Here is a 20,284-nt window from a genome sequence, read left to right as displayed (position 1 = left end):
TGAGTACTGAAGCAGAACGGGAGCAGAGCTGCTGTACTGGTTGGTGCAACCGATGTTCAGCTGCAAAAAAACAGAGCACAGATACGAGCGCTGTTATTGGTATTTATTGGCTGCAAACCACCTTTGACTTTTCGGTTTGGGAGGCTTAGCTCTGAGCTCTTGCTTTGAACCCTGCTGGCAAACAGTGACTGATGCTTGGAGTCTGTTTCCTACACGTGTGTGACATTTCTCAGTAAAAATTCCCACTATCCCTTCATCGAGGTTGCTGGGTTCAGCACACCAAAATGTGCAAAGAACTTTTCAAAGATCCTGGTGCATAGCAGGCCACAAACAGCAAACTGTGTGCAGTCACCTTCATGCCCAGAAGGAGTGAGGAGAGCTGTATCCTCTGAGACCCATCCCATCTGCAGTCCACTCCAATGTGCCCAGAGGATCAGCCTGACTCCCAGGTCCGCCCTGCCCTGGGCTGCGAGCCCTGACCACAGCCTAGTCATTGACCTCACAGGAATGATGTCTGGGAGCTGGCGCTGCAGTTTGGGCCCCCAGAATAGAGCAAAATTGGATGAAGTAGAAAAAATGCATATTAAAATGTGAAATGCGAATGTAACCAAGACAAAAAGCAACTGCTGATTTGAAGTCTTCAGTTTCATTTTTCAAGCTATCAGAAAAATATTAGTTTTTGTTATTTTATTGCAGAAATTCTACTTGAGCTGTAGAATGTAAAATGTAAAACAAAATCATTCATGTAAAATGAAATAATTTTGACAAATTACTGTCTTTGAGTTTATCAATGCAAAATTATTCCAGGCAGCTATTTAAAATGGAAATTTCACAAACTCAGGAAAGCATTTAACCATATGTTTAAAATTAAAGCATGCAGATAGTACTAACACATTTATGTGCAGGCCAGTTTAAAAGCTTTCCAAAAAAGAGAGGAGTATAAATTCAGGCCTTAAATAATAGACTTTATAAAGAAGAACTCACTATTCTCTGACACGTTAAGTTTATGTTTCGTGTATTGATGTTACATTGCCAGTGTTTCAGAGATGGAAGGTGTACGATATATTTTTAAGTATTGCTTTTCTAGACTAAACAATTTTTGAAATGCTGTTGATCATCAAAACTACAGAATGGAGACTTAGTCACTGAAGTAGAGGAAAGCGGTCAAGAGGCAAATAGCATCTTTTCCAGGCTAAGTGGTATTTATATATTGAAGTATTTTTGGGTTTTAGACAGTTTAAAGTATAAAACTACAAGCAATACTCACTCTGAAATTGTACTGCAGTCCCTCAGTTTGCATAGCATTTCATTAGCATAACTTTTAGATGAAATGAGATTATTTTGCAAATCCCATTATTTCTAACTTTCCTATTTATAGAACTGTGAGAATTATATTTTAAAAGCTGCCTGTAAACATCTGATCTCTTTAATAATTCCACTTGTAAATTATTCAGTGTCTATATCCACCAATTATGTAAGGACCATGTATTTGTGGTGAGCTCATTAAAATTGCATTGCGACCAACCTCCAGAATTCACCAATGGGATTTCATAATAAACTCAATAAAATTTTGATTAGGGTTCAGAAACAAGAGCTTTTCAAAGCAAATACACTTTCTTTGGAGCCTATATTCTGATGTGTTGTCAGACCACTGAAATTTTTGTAAGCCCTTTAAAGGAGAGAATGGTAATTGGAGCCTATATTCATTGACACAATAACAGTAAATTATATGAAAAACCCACACTGGAGTACAGAGCAGCTTGTAAGTCCTTAAATAGTTTAAAATACAAAAAATGTCCGCAAACCACATTGGAGCTTTTGTAGTCATGGAGCCCCGGATGGGATAAATCCTTCTTCCCTTGACAGTGCAGTAGCATTTCCTAGTACTGACCCGAATATAACGACAGTCACTTCAACCCACTTCTGAAATCCGTTGAAGAACAACAAGCTTTAAAATTTCTCCAGAGGGGTAAAAAAGCTCTCCTGCACCAAGGTTTTGGCTAGTCTTTTAGAAAGCGTCATGATATTTTATGCTGTATGAATTCATACTTGTGCTTTTCACATTTTTTTATGCAGTGGTATAATTTATGACCTTGTTTTGAACTGTGGCCCCAGTGACATCTTGCAAGTATTGACTAAGGGCAGTTTTACTGATATTCTGCAGGGATTTATGTTTAAGGAATACCTTGAACTGCAGGACATATCCAGGCTTCAGAATTAAATCTCGAGTCACTGCAAACCGGTCTCCATCTGATTTGCCAAAGAGCATGGCAGAGGGGGTGGCAGAGCAGAAACTTTCATTTTTGGTCATCCCTTCATTGGCCAGCATTAACCATACGCTCAGCTGGTTCATAGGGTAATCAAATGCTGGCTTTTCATAAAAGTTCTGTTAGAAATGGAAAGAAAAACAACAAGTACTATCACTTTGCAGTGTGACTTCAGAAAATGATCAACTTTCAAGTTTTGCAATTTGTATTTTATGTCATTTTCAAGAAATTGTAATTTCCAAAATGTCTGTCTTCAGTTTTTGAGGAGATACATAATTACATCCTCTGTCGCAAAGATTAGGAGCCTGATGGTTTTGTGATAAGACCCAGGTTATTCCTACACAGAGAGACACAGCTGCAAACACTACAGCTGTTTCTTTTAATACACCCAATATTTTCAAAGAAAATTATATTCAAAGAAAAATCTACTAACAGAGAGGACGGTTCCTGTTTTGTGGGGATGCCCACAGCCTGCTCTTGCTTATTACCTGTGGTAAAGTGGGATTAACAACGGGAATGATGTGCTTCTGCTTCTCTGACAAAATGATGATGTCATCAATGGCCCACTGATCATACCCTTCCCCTGAAAACACAGGCTGCCACCAGCGAAACCTTGTGCAAGGCGTCTTGGCTGCAGCCGGCAGCTCCAGATAGACAAACCTGAAGAAGAGAAATTCAGAAGAAGTTTAGGGAACACAGTTTGTAGAGAAATGGGAGAAATACCACTGAACAGGGAAAAGAGGCAGGAAAGCCAGTATCTATCTTACATGCAGAAGTCCTCAGAAATCCTCTACGTATCTGGATACCTATTTATACACTGCATATCAAGAAGCCTTCTTTGTCCTTCTTGTCTGTGGAGAATGTAAACACTTTAAGACAACGGCTATTTTTTACTCTCTATTACTATATTGCTTAGCACAATAAGGAACTGATTTGAACTCTTCAGCTTTGAATTAAACTGTTCAGCTGATCCATGTTCAGCAAGTCTTAATGTTCTTCTGGTGCCAGCAAGTAATAGTGAAATACACTGGCAAAATTCGTTTCTCATTCTCTTCTGCTAGTTGGTCCTATTTGTAGACAAAAGCATCCTTCTATTACAATGCCATAGATTATGTAGCAGAGTTTTCTGCTGTGGATAAAAATATTTCAGCTCTCCTATATATGGATCTTCATAAAAGAACCTTAGGTCTTCTCAGATAGTTTGCTTTATGTTCAACTTAAGAAACACCTTACAAAAATGATGTTAAATAAAAGTTAAAGTGTCAAACCTAATCATACTTATGTTAAAAAGTATAATAATTAGTTACTTGTTCAGTCCTATTTCAGACACCTTATATCTATGCATTTATGAATATATTCCTTTCTGTACTCTTTCTTTATACCACATGTTATTTTGTACCACGGACCCTGCTTCACTTGCTGGTTAGGCAGAGAGAGGTGGAGGAATTGTTCAGGGCTCCAGGAAACCTTCTTTTCCAGAGGATTGCTAGATTTATGTGTTGGAAAATAAGGAATTGGAAAATAAGATCTGGACTACGTTTGAAGCAGCAGAAAAATAAATATGCACAGCTATATTCAGTAAGGGCCATCACTCTTGGTTACTCCGAGGGGCAAATGTTTTGTCTAAAAATAATGTATTGAATGGTACAGTGATGAAGGTTTCAGTACGTAGCTTCTTTGTTGGATGTGTCATGTAATTTTGACAAAGTAGAGGCTAATCAAAGTTCAATGGTTTTATACTTCCAAGTGCCTAGATCACCTTTAGAAAAGGACAGTTTTCTGAGTTACAGAAGTCCTTCTGAAAACTTTGTTCATTGCAATGCAAAATGACAAGATGGGAAGATAAAATTATTTACATATTGAAAGACATGAACCACAGGTAATAGAAATCATGTTAATACCTATGCAGACAAATGCAATTAAAATTTTCACTCACAAGCTATCTTACAGCAAATTTGAAATGCTGAACATGATTTCTTCTCCTCCTTAAATATTTCTTTAAAGGAGTTTTTGTTGTATGTGACATTAATACATGTTCATTAGATCTGAAACCAGAGTCAGAGGAAATGGCACATTTCTACACCTCTTTTGGGCAAGTTCTGTATTTGCTTGCTAATCTTTTGCACTTATTAGCATTTTAGTCATGTTTCACACAGGAGGTGAGTGATTGGAAACTTTATATTTTAAGTTTTTTTAAGGCCCACTTTCATTAGATTTTTACTTCCTAGTGACAGGAGTTTACCATGGCAGCCTGGAAAATCTTCCATATAATGATGGCTTTTAAGCATTTTAACTTGCAATTATTATTCATGTTTTCATACATTGAGAAATAGGTTTTTATAAAGAGCTGATGCAGTATGGATTTAATTTAGACCAAAATTATACCTGGGTTTGCTGAAGTCAGAGAAATACATTTCTGCTAAAAGCTGCCAGTTGATACCGCCGTTATTGCTGTACTGCAGCAGCACACCTTCTTCTCTGCTGTCTGGTTTATTGCATGAAGAACTGTCTCCTCCTATCTGGATGTAAAACTGGACAAAATCCACCCAAGTAGTGTCCAAATCCCAGCTTACCAACTGCCTTTTCCCAGCCTACAATACAAAAAACAGAGGGGGGAAATAATATTGAATAGGACACCTTCACTATGAATAGACATATTTAAAGTCAAGCACAGATGAATATTGCACAGAAAATTGCACAGCACGGAGGACATCAAATTTTGTGTTAACATGACTTTTTTTCGTCTTTCAGACAATGATTCTGCTTGGCCATCCTTTATGTTTTAATCACTCTGGTGTGATCCCACAAGCAGTTTTATTACATTTCAACACATAATGCAACTTCACAACACAATTTCAACACAACTATTTTGTCTCATTTCTTCAAGGTGCCAAGTACCTTTGGAAGACAAAGAGCAGACCCTGGGTATCCTGAACCAACTGGGGCTAAGTTTTTAAGTATTCAGCTTTTTAATGATAAAGCATAAAGCAGTAAAAAGACATTTCTGACGTCTCATTTCCCCAGTCAAATCTTGCAATGTGTAGGGTTGCCAATCACCTGAAATTATAGCCCCGATAATACCTGTTGCTTGAGCACATCTCCTACACAAGAACAAGGGAGTGTCATTTTCTCTTCATGCCTCACTTGCATAGGATTTGTTCCTACACAAAACTATGCTCTTTTCCTAGTAAGTGTTGTAAATCAGGCGTATCTCAACTAAAGCCTGTGGATTTGGTTTCAGGTTTGCCTGAGCATAGTTGACAGAAAAAATAGCCTCATAAAATTCAGTGAACAGTTTTTCCAAGGATGTTTTTGAGTTCTAGCAGGAAACAGCTCTTGGACATCGACACTGTGGGTAACATGGTCACTCTGCACATGTTGGCAAAGGAAGATAGAGCATATTCAGCTAAAAAAAGCTTTAAGGTTTAAGAGTCTTTTATTGTAATTGGAATTATCTGGTTCCCCTCTTCCCCATGTGCCCCACTGCTTGAGGCTGAGCTTGTGGGCTTGCACGTCAGCAAGCCTACAAGATGCTGATATGTGATATGAAGCTGCCTGAGGCACGGCAGGACATGGGGCGAGAGTAGTGTCTCTGCACTGGTGACCCATGTGCCCCACGCCTGGCACAGCCCTGCCCTGGCACAGCGCTGTGCCACCACAAGCTGTTACAGGTAGGGCAAAGCCAAATACGTGCAGCTGGAGAGGGGATGCAGGGATCATACGTCTGCATTCACTAAAAGTAACTGCAACCTGTCATCGCCCCCCAAGACGGAGCAGAACTGGCAACATGCTGACTGTTTTTAATTCCCTAAAAAATCATGGGTTCCTGACCAGCTCCAAGCAGAAAAGGTATCAAAAAGAAAAACCTGGGCTAAGTTATAAAACGATGCTTATGTTTTAAGCAAAATTTATGTTTTTCCCTGCCTCTCACTTGTACATCCATGATCCTCCTGACAAATTTCCAGACAAATTTAAGATAAACAAGTGGCATGATCTAGCTGGACATAAGTACCAAGGTCTATGAGCTGAGATTTAAAATATCATCTATGTTTTTTAATAAGATGATAAATGAATTTAAATCCCGTTCCACGCATCACCTCTTTTCTTTTCCTACCCAGTTCAGGATAAACTCAGCACAGATAAACGTCTATTGCTTTCCTTCTCAGAACATTCTGCTTTGCTGACGTTACAGCCATAGCTCATTTGTAGGCTCTACCAAATAGGCCACATCACACTGCTAGACTGAATGCTCGTGTTTTTGAAACTCTGTTAGCTTACACCACCAATGACAACTAAAACCTGGGAAGAATCCTTTGACCGTCAAAAAACTCAGGATACAGTCATATTGAATTATGCCTGCTGTTTTGGTTTATTTGTTGGTTTATCCGCAGCTGAGTAAAGCCCTCCTGGATGGTGCCGTGAGAGTGAGATGGAGTGCAGCCCCAAGCTTCCTGGTGCAGCCCCACATGGCTAATACTGGCCAAGGTGACATTGATAATGGTAGTTTGTTTTCACAGCTTCTTTTGGAGACCCACGGGAATTTGAAATTATCATTATCAAATCAAACTAGTAATGGATAATAAAGATGCAAACGCCCTCGCTGTCCCGTGGGCAGGTGTGTCCCAGCTGGCTGAGGATATCCAACATACTGACCCGCAGTGGATCAAGCTCTGGCTGTAAAACTATTCCAGGGAGGTTTTACATATCTACACTCCACAGCAGCTCTGCCTGCCAAAGGGTTAACTACAGAACCAGGTTAATTGAGAAAGGGCAGGAGTGACATAAAACCTCAGAGGAATTGCAGGGGCTAATTGAAAGAGCTCTGTATTGCAAATACACCTACAATTGATTAAAATGAGTTGTAAACCAAAAGGTAGAGGGTCGGCAGAACAAAGCCAACATTAATTCTGGTAGCAGTAATTGATTATGGCAGTAAAGATTAGACATTCAAATAAAAAATGGCTATTTGAGCAGATGCAAAGAAATTGAGCCTGTGAATATGAGCTCTCAAAACAATACAGAACTGTTGGGCAACTATAAAAATAATTTTTTATTTTCTACCAGCATGGCCACTAGACTCCTTGAAAAAGATCTAAACAAAAATTAAATAAACCACCTTCTGTTGATGGCATGCAGACTGCTACTACTCAAGAAATTAATGATAACCTAACCCTTAGAGATCAATAGAAAGAAGCCAAGAATTTCTAAATGAGTTTTTCACTCCTCCTTAGCAGAAATCAGAAGAAAGATCATAGCAGGTTAATTCTAATTTAGCAAACTACTTTGAGAAACTTGGCATAAGGAACTGAGCCAGGAGGAAAAACATCTAACAGAGAAGACAATTATATATTAAAAAAATCCAATTATCACAATTAGCTAGTTATACTGATTGGTCTATTATGAAATTTTCAGTGCAGAGCTGCATTTCCAGGGGAGCTGGGTGTGAGACTATGTAGGAGTGCTGAAAATTATTTGATGGGTTAGATTTTTGTAATGAGGTAAACAACACACAATTACACAGTGTTGCATGTTGGGTTATTCTTCTGGGACCAATCTGGCTCTCATGACAGCAGTGGCAGTTTGATCAAACCTTTAAAAGAGAAGCACATAGCTGCATTTATACTCTTCCTTTCAATTAAGAGTAAAACAAAATCCAGTACTAGACCTGAGGAGCAGCAATAAAAAATAAATCTGTGATTACAACCCGTAATCTTGCATGTGGTCATAAAGATCTCTTTTAATTTTAGTTATAATTGCTATTAATTAGCAGAATTCCCTATATCTCTTTCCTGCTCTATTATTTTTGCCTGCAAAACATCCAAGTTATCACCCTACAGGCTAACCACTTTCTAAAAGTCTGGAGGGGTTGTTTTTTCACTAGTTTTGGTCCTGTGACCTCAAATTAAGCTGCTTGTCCCCTGGAAAGCCAACCTTTCTCCATCCCTCGCCCAGAACAGTACAGAACAAACAAATGAGAGCTGGGGATTGCTAAGAAAGAACCGAGTCTCAAAACAGAAAATGCACAGTTAAGACAGTATGAATGTACACACTTCCCAGCACATTGGCAATTTACTTCCTTCCATTACAGCTGGTATTTCTTGAATACATAATGCATGTATCCCTCCCTATCTCTTTTGATTGCTTTGTTCTTTACCTGTGGAGCACAGCTGCACTGTTTAATGCACTTCTCATACTGCGTGCTGCTTTCTGCCACCTTCCTTTCCTTTGCCATGTAACCACATCATGCTCCATTCAAATCCACATTATGTGCTTTTCTCAGTCTCCCATCCCTTGTTAGTACCTTGTTGAAGTAGAGTGAGGAGCCAGATGAGATGACTCCACAGCCTTCTTCGGGCTTGACGATCTCTCCCCCAATAATTTCCTGCCACTCTGTCTTCAGGCTGTCTGAGTTCTCAAAATCAGACATGATAGTCGAAGGAAGGGGATTTTCAGGCTGACATTCAGTACCCTGAAACCCCGAGTCACACCTGGAAGGAAGCACAAACGTAACAAGATTTTAAGGACTTTATTTGACACTGACAATTACTTAAGACAGCGCACTGACCTTTTAAAATTAGATGTGAAATAACAAATCATTCTGGGATTAGAATTTTGGATCCTGGAAACAAAATAGAATAACTGGATAATGGAAAAAAGCTATATCTTTTTTGTAAAAAACCCCTGTGGTGTCCAGAAAGTTTGAAGCTGGCAGGCAGTAGCCTGTGCCCTTGGTATGGCACCTGATCTGACAGCAGCTGCCTAGCGGTGCTGAGCTGGTCCCTGGTGTCCTTCTGACCCAGAGAAACAGCTCCGGCACGGAACTGGTCCCTGGGGTCCTTGTGCAAAGGGCTGGAGGGGCCACCAGGACACCTGCAGCAGGGCAGCCCTGTGCCACTGGAAGTTCTTCCAATGCCTGGATCTGTCAAGGGTATGGATTCTCCGACAGAGAGGTGTGGAGCAACCGGCTGTTAATGTTGCTTGAATGTCTAACCCCCCCATAGTGCTTTTATTTTTTAATGTTTAATCTAAAAATAAGAACAACAGCAAAAAAAAAAAAAGGTATGCAGAGTAATAGGATACCTGAAGTATCAGGAGGCCATTTTTAAGAGGAACTGGCAAATGCTTTATACCTGCAAACTCCATGGTCGCACCAGCCGTGTCCGCTGCACATGCTGGGACACTGCTGTCCGATGTAGATGTTGTCTAAGGCCCATTCGTCTTGGGCTGTGTAGTAGCACTGACTCCAGCGGAAACGTGTGGCACTGGACCTTAAAACCAATAAAAATTATTTTATTTGCAATTCTTTACAGAACTGTAGGAAAAAAGATAAAATGCAACTGTAAAAAATAAAGTAAGTTGACATACAATCACAGCCCAGCCTACAAAGACTGGCACAACCAAAGACAGATTTTTGTAAAGAACTTTCTAGATGATGACTCTTGCTGCACAAGGCTGTATAATGGACTTTCCAGTCATTAATGACATTTCCGAGGAAGGCTGCAGAGGTGTTACAGGGACTTTCTGCATTATTTTAAGATATCAGTGAATGTTATAGGATTTTTATTGCGTGCCATTCTGTGAGTGTGACAGGATGCAAAACTAGAAGATGGATCTAGGGTGTGACTTTGATTTTTGTATTTTTAGTCACAGTTAATAGGCTATAAGATGTGTAAAAAGGTTTCTTCTGGTATTTATTATAAAAAAAAATTCTATGAAATTAAAGTTCTTGAGTGTAAGCCTTTCTCCCCTTTGAATACTGGCTATTCAACAACAGTTGACTGGTTTTTATTGGATACAGAAATTTCTTTTTGTCAGGATGCATCTAAACTAGATTTTGCTTACATATCACTGGTGACATTATAATCACCAGTTTTTTACAAAGGTCCTGTTTCATAGCACCTATTATTTTCCACATTGCAAATAGCTTGCTCTTGGCCAACTACTCAGACAAAATCCATAACACTCAAGGTCTGTGGTGGGGAATCATTGGATTAGATTACTTGCCTATATATAACTAAGGTCTGGATATTTATAATATTCTTCAAGCAGAAAACCTTGCTGTAGTTTCTCCTTTCTAGTTAAATAGTTTATTTTCAACAGCTTTATTTTTCTTTATTATAGTGAGGTCAGGTAACAGTATCTATTAAAAAAGTGCTTGATGTTGGCCCTCTAGGAGTTTGTCCAATGCGATATCGACATTTTCCATGCTGAGTGACTCCTCCTAGCCAAACCCAGCCTGACATCCACCACCCCCAAAAAACAGGTTGGAGAAGAGACTGAATCATGAGAAGAGTAATTTTTGTCACCATTGAGCCTTTCCAAGCTGCGCTGCCAACCTGTGCACATCCAACAGGTTATAGGCATTGGCTATTGGCAGCGCCCAGCTGGTGGTTGCAGGGACCCTCCACTCCATGCTCATGCCAGAATGAGACTAATAAAAAAATATTGCATGTGAAGTGAAACAAAGACGGGAAATCATTCATCGTGCTGGAGCAAAATGGGCTGTTCTGGCTGCGTGACGGGTCTGGGAATAAAGGGGTGGTGGGGGCAACATGGGAGCTGAGGCTGGGTCACAGAGCTGTGGCGGGGATGGACAGGGAAAGCAAGGCTGACTGCAGAGAATTAAAATTCAGACGTTAAACTGGGACAGACCTGTGCCTGGCCAAGGGCTGACTGGGTGGGCTGAGGACGAGAAGCAGGAGGTTGCTACAAGAAGTAGGAGCTTCTTTCCTAGCTTGTTTCTGAGCCGTATGGCTATGGTATGATGGCATGGGATATAATGCTGTTACTTTAATTTAAGAAAAAAATCCACCCCCCCCCAAAAAAATTATGTAGAATGACCTGTTGAAATGAATATTCTAAAGGTGGCTGAGCCACCTGCTTGCATGTATGGAAGTGGAAAAACATACAGAGGTGGCCTGTGCTGCTAAAACGGACAGTACCGCAGAGCAGTTAACCATCCAGTTGCATACTACAAGCATACAAAGATTATTTTAGTGCACGCTTGGAGAAATGCTTAGAATAGCAATTTTTAATTTCTTTAAAAAACAAGTGAAGCTGCCTAAGGGCTTGATTTTTAATTTAAATGACCCTTGTTGTCTGTTTTATGTATCTGCTTGATATTGAAAATACTGTAAGCATTTTTACAGCATGCAGAGCTAATCTGCAGGGCAAATCTGCCGATTAAATACTCCCTCAGGATATAATGCATTGATGGGTTACATTACAAGAGCTATGAATTATCCATTAAAAGTGCACAATGCCAGTAATCTGCACACGAAAGACTTCCTAAGCTTGCATAGGCACAATGGACAGTCAATATTCACCACAATTATTTCCTGGTTTTTTTCTGAGTACTCTGAAGCCAGCACATCACCTTGGTGGTGTTCACGTTTGCTACAGAGCATCAACAGCACCGCAAAGAACCCAGGCAGAGACTGCGTGTTTCATAAAAACGGTAATGACTGGTGTTAACTCTCAGGTGCACTGACAAAAATAACAATAGCAAAAGAAAAGAAAGGTTTTCTAGCAAGCAAACCGCCCCCCCTGACCTTCCAGCACAATAGAATTGTGTCATGTTGTTTGTCCAGGTGACAGAAGGGAAAGCATCATGGCCGGGCTCCTCTGGTTTTCGTTAGTGAAGGTGTGTGGGTAGAAGTGAGGTGTGAGACTCTGCAGCCCCAGGGGTGTTTACAGCAAGTTGGGGTGGATTTACAGCAATACGAAGGCAATTTGGACATCCTGTGGAAGTCCCTTGGTGCCCAACAAGTGGTGGTGCCCCCTGAGCACAGTTCCTGGTGCTGCTTGGTGTGGCGTCAATGGCATTTCCCCTGCCACTTGCCGGCTGCTGCCGGATACAAACGTCCCTGCAGGGTGGCTGTGTGGGTGCATCATGGCTGGTTTTCGGGCACTAGACTCACACCCGCCCTGCCCAAACAGAGGGGAGAGCCCACTCATGGGTAACAACAAGGTACACCTCTGTGCTCAAGGGAGCACTACACCTGAAACCCTGCTGAGAAGACCCCTGTGCAGCACCACTGTGGGGCTGTTCCCAGGGCTGGCCCCACACTGCAAGATGCAGAGCTGACACCAGGGCCGACAGCCCATGCTGGGGCTCATGTGGGTTTCACCTGAGCAAAATGTTTCCCAGGACAAGCTCATCGTCCCCCTCCTGCTGCAGGGAGCTGCCCGGCAGTTGGGGACTGACACCCTGCAAGGTGCAGAGCACAGAGCCACGCGCTGCTGGGGCGGCTCCATCTTCCTCCTCGAGTCTCAGATGTTGGCTGCACGTCAAGCTAAGGGTGAGCTCAGCTCCACTTGTTACTTAAAAGCTCCCCCAGATGAATGCAGTGATAGCAGGAGATTTGTTTCCCTCATTTAAGGGGAGGGGAGGAAGGGAGGAGTCGCGTTGCCGCCTGGAGATGAACATGTGGCTAAAACGGAGGTGTGTGCATCAGCCAGATGGCTGGGGATGGTCCCTGGGGAGCCACATCCTAGCAGGCAGGGTTAGTTTTAGGTGCAGACAAAGAGATCTCTCCCCTGGGGACAGCTTTGCTGCTGCAGGAATCCCATGGCCCCCAAGCTGCAGCAGGGCGAGGGGCTGCCCTCGCCTTCCCACCCAGCGGGACGTCACGGGGGGCATGTGGAAAGCAGGGCCACCGTCACACGGCTGCAGGCAGCAAAAGCTCTCATGGATTCAGATTCCTCTCCAGGCAAGGGGAAACGCGTGTTAGGCTGAATTTGCGATTGCAGAAGCAACGCTGCTGAAAAGCTAGTCCTGCTCACTGTTTTTGAAAGCTTTCCAAGGCTGGTCTGCACCTTAAGGTAACAACAGCTTAAGAGGATTATGCTGTTAAAAATGGTAATCAACAATTTAAAAAAGGCATGTTAATTAAGAAAAGAGAATAAGGAGCTGAGTGTCAGCTGCATTCTCAGTGATAAAATACTGGCTTTCTGGACAGTCACCATTTGGACACCTATTCAAATGGGAAGTGCAGTATCGAGGAGTTATGAAAGCGTTTTATTACAAGTGAAATAAACCTCCCCAGTTCCTTGTATTTCTTGCCAGGTTTTTTGATGCTACTGGAAGGCAATCTGGCTTTCTGATGACATTATATCTAAGTCAGGTTGATGTCAAATAAAAGTCACTGTTGTTGCATGACATTTTACATAAGCACAAGGAAATCATGGTGAGTCCCAGATGTATTGTGAGTGAAATGATGTTCTTTCTGTTATAAAATTTTTCAGATATGTGATTTAAAATAAAATCATTGTCTTCTCTCCTGATATTAAAAAACCTAACAATCTAATGCAAATTTGTAGCTGATAAAATTATATTTGCTACCTTCTAAGTTACCATAATTACATTTACCCAATTATCCTGAAACTCTCATTCAGTCATTAGGTGTTGATTTGTTTATGAAGTCAGCAACTGACAGCTGCTTGTATCTCATTAAGGCCTGTTCATATGTAAATGCCTTCCATAAAACTGAAATTAATTTTCATCAGTGTTAGAAATGTTCAGTTCAAGTACAATACAATTTCAGCAAGCAGGTGCATACATTTCATTTCTCCAATACAAGTCTCACTGTTGCAGCAGATTTCCTAACACCCCAAATCTCAGCTAACACAGGGACCTTGTATACTCATGCTTGCCAGATGCAGAACTTCTACAGATGTGCAGAAATAACAGCACGCTCAGAAAGTTTTACAAGAGAAATAGGTGCTGTTATGAACAATTTTCTGGCTGCGTGAGCACAGTAACGCAGCCTGATGCTACCTACGCACCCAAGGTACAAACCCTCACCAAAGAGCTGCCATGCAGGGATAAAAGCTCTGGCAATCCTAGTGGGGCTGCGCAGGGGTGCGAGGGCATGTCGAGGCTGCTGAGGGCCAGAGCAAGGCTAACAAGACCTCAGGCCCCGGTCCTGAGTCCTCATTTAGGCGGTTTGTTTCCCTGAGCAGTAAGCACAACACAGGCTGCGTATTTGGCAGCCCTTGTCGTGTGGGGCTGAGCCAGAAGGAAGGGCCCCAGAGCCCCCTTCCCCTTGCCCTGTTTTTGGGAAGGCAGAAGACCTGCCTCTCACCCTCTGCACTGGTTTTCCTGGCCATTACTCAGTTTTCACCCATGGGGGGTTGTTGCAGCGGAGTGTGGGTGGGGAAGGGAGAGGACGGGGAGGGAGGGCACCCTGAAGAATAGCCCTATGGACCACATTGGCTACCAGGCCCCCGGGATGATGCCCTCTGTGTGGCCAGGCTGGCAGATATTTATTATACATCAAATGCTCACCAGTAACCCCCAGGTTTGCAGAGGCAGAAACCTGCCCTCTGTTAGTACCTGTGCTTTAAAAATGTGGAAAAAATCCCCTCCCAATCTCAACCCAAAGGAGCAACTGAGCCCTCGGTCTGCTCCTTGCTGGTGGAAAGGAGGGAAGAAAGAGGGAAAGCGGCTGAGATGTGTCTGGTGTGGTGGATTGTTTTTGGTGGGGAACACCCAGCCGTCCTTCCTCTTCACCCCGATTACTCCGCAGCACAAAACAGTCATACTGAAAAAAGTGTTTTATGAAGAGCAAAGTAATGTTCAGTGGTAATTTGTACCTTAATTACAAATGAAACTCTGCTAACAGACGGGAATCCCTTCAGATACAAGATAGAGTGTGAAATATTTATGATTTGTGTGCAGCATAAAACAGGAACCCGGCTATTATTTCATCATAATTTCTCCCCACAGTCTCCTAAATTAAAATGGAATTATTTGCTTCTGTCACCTCATATACTGAGGAAAATTATTACATCCTAAAGAAAAAAAGCCCACAACATTGGTATTAACATCAACTATACAGTGTATAATAATAAGAACTTTGAATACAGTATATATCTTATAAATAAATTTAAAAATAACAGCCTACTTTGGAGTACATCCTGCAAAATTTGTAGACGCTTTTTAAACTCCTAAGTGCCTATGTGAGCCACAGTTTTTACAGCTGGTGGCACATAATGGCATGTAAGATTTAGTACATTATAATCTAACTACAAAGCAGCTATTCATAGACTTACTTGTGCCATTTGGTATTATCTGACCTGATACACCTTAAGGATTCAATATTTGCCCCTGATGTTTTGCCTGGAAATATGAAATTCTGAATATTGTTTGTACAGTAAAAATGGCCAGTATGTTGAAAGAAGGTATCATTGTGAGGTGGTTGATAGAAATAGTTTGTGTGGAGGCCATGAAGAGTGCAGAAAAATGATAAAAGACAGGGAAATACAATGTTAACTTAATCTGAGCAAGATCTCATTGAAATTGCTGTGATGGCTTCAGGTCAAACATAAGCAAGGTGTAACTCTAGTTGGAATAATTTAATTCTCAAATGAAGGAAGACCTTAAGATAATTGAGATTTATGACAACTTTTTATTTGTATAATAAAGCTTTTAAAATAAACAATGAAAGAAATCATCTAGATAAATAAATAAAAACGTTAGGGCAGGCAAAACAAGTTTGATTACAATAAAATGAATAGGGTAGGGCTTTCTGATAATTTTTGTTGCTGGTTTTTGCAGAAGAGAATGTTATTTTTGAAGACATGCTATAAAAAGAAACAAGAGGTAAAAAATTCCCAGAAATGAATCATTAGTTATTGTTTATACAAGGCTTTGGTCTGAAGATGTAAACAATAAGGAATGTGCAAAATAAAAATTAACAATCCAAATAAAGCCTTCCTCCAGTGTGCCATTTACAGACAAGCACCACTATTTTTGAAAAGGTCTGAACTTTATTAGAAGAGTCGCAGTATGTATTAAAAACAATCCTAAACAATAGTTTCTGGTGACTTCACCACTTCACTCTCTAATTATGTAAGGAAGGTATTTTATGTTAAACCCCTGCCACTGGGTCGGCCCCTGTACCCTGGCACCCCCCACCCACCGGCTTGCGTGTGATCTACAGAGGACTTGATCTCTGTCATAGCAATATCAAAGTAAATGAACTATCTGCACCCAAAAAAAAAAAAAAAAAGAAGAAAGAAATGCTTACCAAGTCTTCTGTGGTAAAAGGACGGTGATTCTCCTCCACTGAGTAAATTCGCTGGAGTGGTAAATACTTGCTGATGTAAACTCCTGACAGCTTGGCATACTGGGAAGACATTCCTTGAAGTAAAATATTTCAAAACCAGATTTAATGTTGAGGCGGAATTGGGAACAGAAGCGAGGGTTAAACATTCACCGAACTAGGAGCTTGTCTGGGTCCAGATGTTGCAGCAAAAGACCCAGAAGCAGAAAAATCCTGGCATGGTCCAAAAAAATTTCTCAGAAAACTAACAGCAGTACAATTCAGGATAGGAGAAAACCATATGACTCATTTAAAGATGTATGTTTGGCATTAGTGACTAGTAATTTTTTGTTTTCCTCCATGAGGATGTCTAGCTCATTTTTTTACTGTTCTCACCCCAGCATCTAGCGCTGACTATGGAGTAAGTCTGCAAGGCTGCTGAGGAATAAGTCTACAAAAGTGACCTCCAGATCATTATACCGGTTGTTTTAGAGAACTATTTGTGAGGCCTTGGGATGCTGACTCCCCCCCTCCCTCCATCTACAGTGGGGAGCAGCAGTAGGAATGGCCAGAGCCATGAAGGAGCACCCAAACGTGGTCTACTGAAGTTGCCTCCAGAGGCACTTACCATGCTCTGCAGCTGTATTAACTTTGACACCTACAGCAAGTGGTGTAAATTCCTCCTTCCTGCTTCTACGATTCTTCTTGTATTTAACTCAGATTTCTAGAGAGGTCTATTTCCAAAATTTTCTTTTTTCTTTTCAGAAAATCTGATCATTATCACATTTTTATATTAAATATAAACACAGTCCATTTTCCCAGCCTCTTACAGTTTTCTAGACCTGCCCTTCCCATGTTACTCCATTTTTCTGCAACATTCCATTCATTTATTTCTATAGTGCTAGAACAGCACCCAAAACTTTTGTGCTATGGTTTTGATGAGGTATTAGTAAAGCGCTTGAATGTTATTACCAACCTGTGTGTTCCTTTTCTAGCTACCCATTCAGAGAATCCCTTCTGCCACTACTGCCCCAGCACAGCTCCTCCTCACCATCCCCACTTCTCCGAGAGTCTTTCGCTGTTCCCTGCTGTGCTCATTCCCATGTAGAGTGTCAGGCACAAGGGTGACCTTTGGGACAGACACTTGCCCATGCAAGTAGCATAGTTTGACTGCTATGAAACTAACAATAAAGCATTGATACTCTATGGTAGTTAAAACAATTAAGAATATTAATATAGTTAAATTATATAGTAATAGTTATATTAAATATGAAGAAGGGCAGAATATATTATTTTAGAGAAATTTATTGCTCAAATATCTAAGAGTATTATAGCTTATTAAGTTTTATTTTTTTTCAGTAGATCTTCTAAAGGCTTAATTTCCTTTCCAGCAGTTTTCAAACATTTTTCACTGATTCATCTCCCCTAAAAGATCTTATAAAATAGAATCTGATCAGTGCGTGCAAAGCAAACAAAACTTTCAAACATTTTAATTAATTAGTGTTTTGTGTATTCGCCAGATTACATCCTTGAAATATACTACAAATAGCCTTCTCACTCTTGTCACAGCAACACGGGTGGTGTGAGAAAAATGATTTGGCTGCCAGTTTTTCTCTCTGAACTCAGCTCCACTGAGAGAGGAAAGGAGCACTAAAATCTGAAGGTAACTGATCTTCCATTGATGGCAAGGACAAACCTCAAACACCCACCACTAGGAACTATTCTTGGACACCATGATGATGCCTGCTAGGTATAAAAGACAGGAACATCATTTGAAATACAGTATTTATAGCTTTCCTCTGAATTCTGTTTAAGGTAAGAAAGCATTACTTGGATTTGCAAAGTTTAAAAATTCAGTTATTGCCATTTCTCTACTCTGCCCACCAAAGTAAACGTGGCAAAACACAACATGGCAAAAGGTAACAGGACAATGCTTTCATTGCTCATAGAAGATGAAACTGGGCATTCAAATCCCGCTGTGAACCTACAGAGCAAGCGGTGAAAAGGCACCAGGACAAGTTCCCTGACACCCTCTTAACTTGCTCAGGGGCAGCCGAAGGACATTGGTTAATTCACCCTGAGGCCAGGCAAAGTCCAACTTGCCATCTAAGAGCGAAAACAAAAGCACAAATTATGGCCAAATGTGCTATTTGCAGTGCTGAGACAGGGCTGAACTACAGAGGGAAATAGCAGCCAACACTGCTATTTGCACTTCTAGCAGAGATGGGGAAAGAGCCGGTCATTACGGCCCTGGACGGTGTTTGAACCAGAGGTGGGAGATGAAGGGCTCTGCATTACAACCCCCAGAAGGAATGCGCTTGCCATTTATGAAATGGCTGCGCACAAGGGCAGAAAGAATTTCTGTCCGTTTAAATGCCAGGAAACAGTAGATGCATTTTGCTTTGAAAAACAAAGCAATAGCACAGAAAAGATTTCGGCCATTACTCTGTAGCTCTACCTAACTGTGCCCCAGTTCTTTTCTCAGACTTGGTCCATTCCTGTCACAATTTTGCATTTCAGGCTCTCAGATACCTTTCTTCCAAATATCACGAAACACAGTTTAAATAGTTCGATCAGTCATTTTGACTGATTCCAACTGAGAATTTCTTTATAGAAAAGGGAATGAGGAAAACACCCTCCTTTGTTCAATGCCACAAGTATATTTCAGATGATCTTTGTATAAGCAGAGTTTATGGAAGACGAAGGTCCTCACTGCCAGCCTCACCTCCTGAACAAGATGCCACGTGAGGCCATGGTTGGTGGAGTAGTCCAGTTTCACCTGGTTGTCCATATGAGGAGTAAACGCCTGACCACAGCCCATCACCAAGTTGAACTGTATCATATACGAAGCTCCAATCTGCATAGACTGGGTCTCCACGTAGCGCATGCTAGTAGCTAACTTCGAATCTCCTGTAAAACTGAGAAATGTAAGGAAAGCATCAGGATCCACCCCCAAAATAATTCAGAACGGGACATTATGAATGGTTCTGGGTTAAATACAGGAATGCTTCTTTCTTTGTTCTGCAGATTGGCACATGGGATGAGACCATGCACAGAAGCATCTTTCCATTGGTACTTTTGCAAATTACCAGGAAGGCCTTGAAGTATCCCAGAGTGTGAAACACTGAATTATTCTGTTAGTTCTTACTATATGCTCTTTGTATTAAGGATCAAGTTAGGATCAAGCAAAGGATAACACTCAGAAAAAACAACAAAAAGAAAGTTCATTCCCCAGGTGTGTCCATTGCCTAAGGTCATGTCACAGTAACAGCTGTAATTTCATTCAAACACTGGACAGTAAAGATACACTGCATTTAGTTTAAAATATTCGTATTACATAGACTTTTCGTTCCATTGATTTTTCAAGTGATTCTATATGCAATGCATTCACTGACTTTTGACTGTGTTTCAGAATTAATATAGCCTATCCTCAGCTTCTTTTCTGCAGGATGTACTGATATGAGTTATATTATCCAGTGGATTGGAGAAGATAATTTTGTCAGTATTAACGTTTGGAACACACCAAGCCTTATATATGATACAAAGTAGCCAGTTATCACATACAGGGTAACAAAATATATAGTTTGAAATTACAAGGTTATTTCAATTTAAATGCAGGTTTTTCTTCTATGCACTATTCAAAAGGGAAAAAAAATCAAATGCAAGAGAGGTATAAGGAGGAAGTAATAACAACTTAAAATTTGCACACAAGCCTTCAAAACATAATGTTTTTAAGAAAGTTCAGTAGAACAAAAATCATCTTCCTCTCCTTAGTTTGAGATGTTTAGTCAGCACTTACGCAGAGTCAAGGCCTTTTCTGCCTCGCACCCCACCCCACCAGCGAGTAGACTGGGGGTGCACAAGAAGTTGGGAGGGGACACAGCCAGGACAGCTGGCCCCAGCTGACCAAAGGGATATTCCATACCATGTGACGTCATGCTCAGCATATAAAGCTGGGGGAAGAAGAAG

The 20,284-nt window shown here is 41.0% G+C and overlaps 1 protein-coding gene across 1 annotated transcript in view; it reads right to left on the bottom strand.

The window, feature by feature from the left end:
* RELN (reelin) overlaps nt 1-20,284 on the bottom strand; it is a 305,627-nt gene that overhangs the window by 68,449 nt on the left and 216,894 nt on the right. The window contains exons 22-29 of the mRNA XM_009328375.1: nt 19,041-19,233; nt 16,301-16,413; nt 9,398-9,535; nt 8,569-8,755; nt 4,653-4,858; nt 2,756-2,927; nt 2,186-2,386; nt 2-60 (exon numbers count right to left, since the gene is read on the bottom strand). Of these exons, the coding sequence (XP_009326650.1) occupies nt 2-60; nt 2,186-2,386; nt 2,756-2,927; nt 4,653-4,858; nt 8,569-8,755; nt 9,398-9,535; nt 16,301-16,413; nt 19,041-19,233 (1,269 nt within the window). The remainder of the gene's footprint in view (nt 1; nt 61-2,185; nt 2,387-2,755; nt 2,928-4,652; nt 4,859-8,568; nt 8,756-9,397; nt 9,536-16,300; nt 16,414-19,040; nt 19,234-20,284) is intronic.

Source organism: Pygoscelis adeliae, unplaced genomic scaffold (assembly GCF_000699105.1).
Source record: "Pygoscelis adeliae isolate BGI_AS28 unplaced genomic scaffold, ASM69910v1 Scaffold267, whole genome shotgun sequence".
In the NCBI taxonomy this organism is placed as follows: Eukaryota; Metazoa; Chordata; class Aves; order Sphenisciformes; family Spheniscidae; genus Pygoscelis; species Pygoscelis adeliae.
The sequence above is the reverse complement of the archived record's forward strand: the minus strand, read 5'-3'. Positions and strand labels throughout refer to the sequence as shown.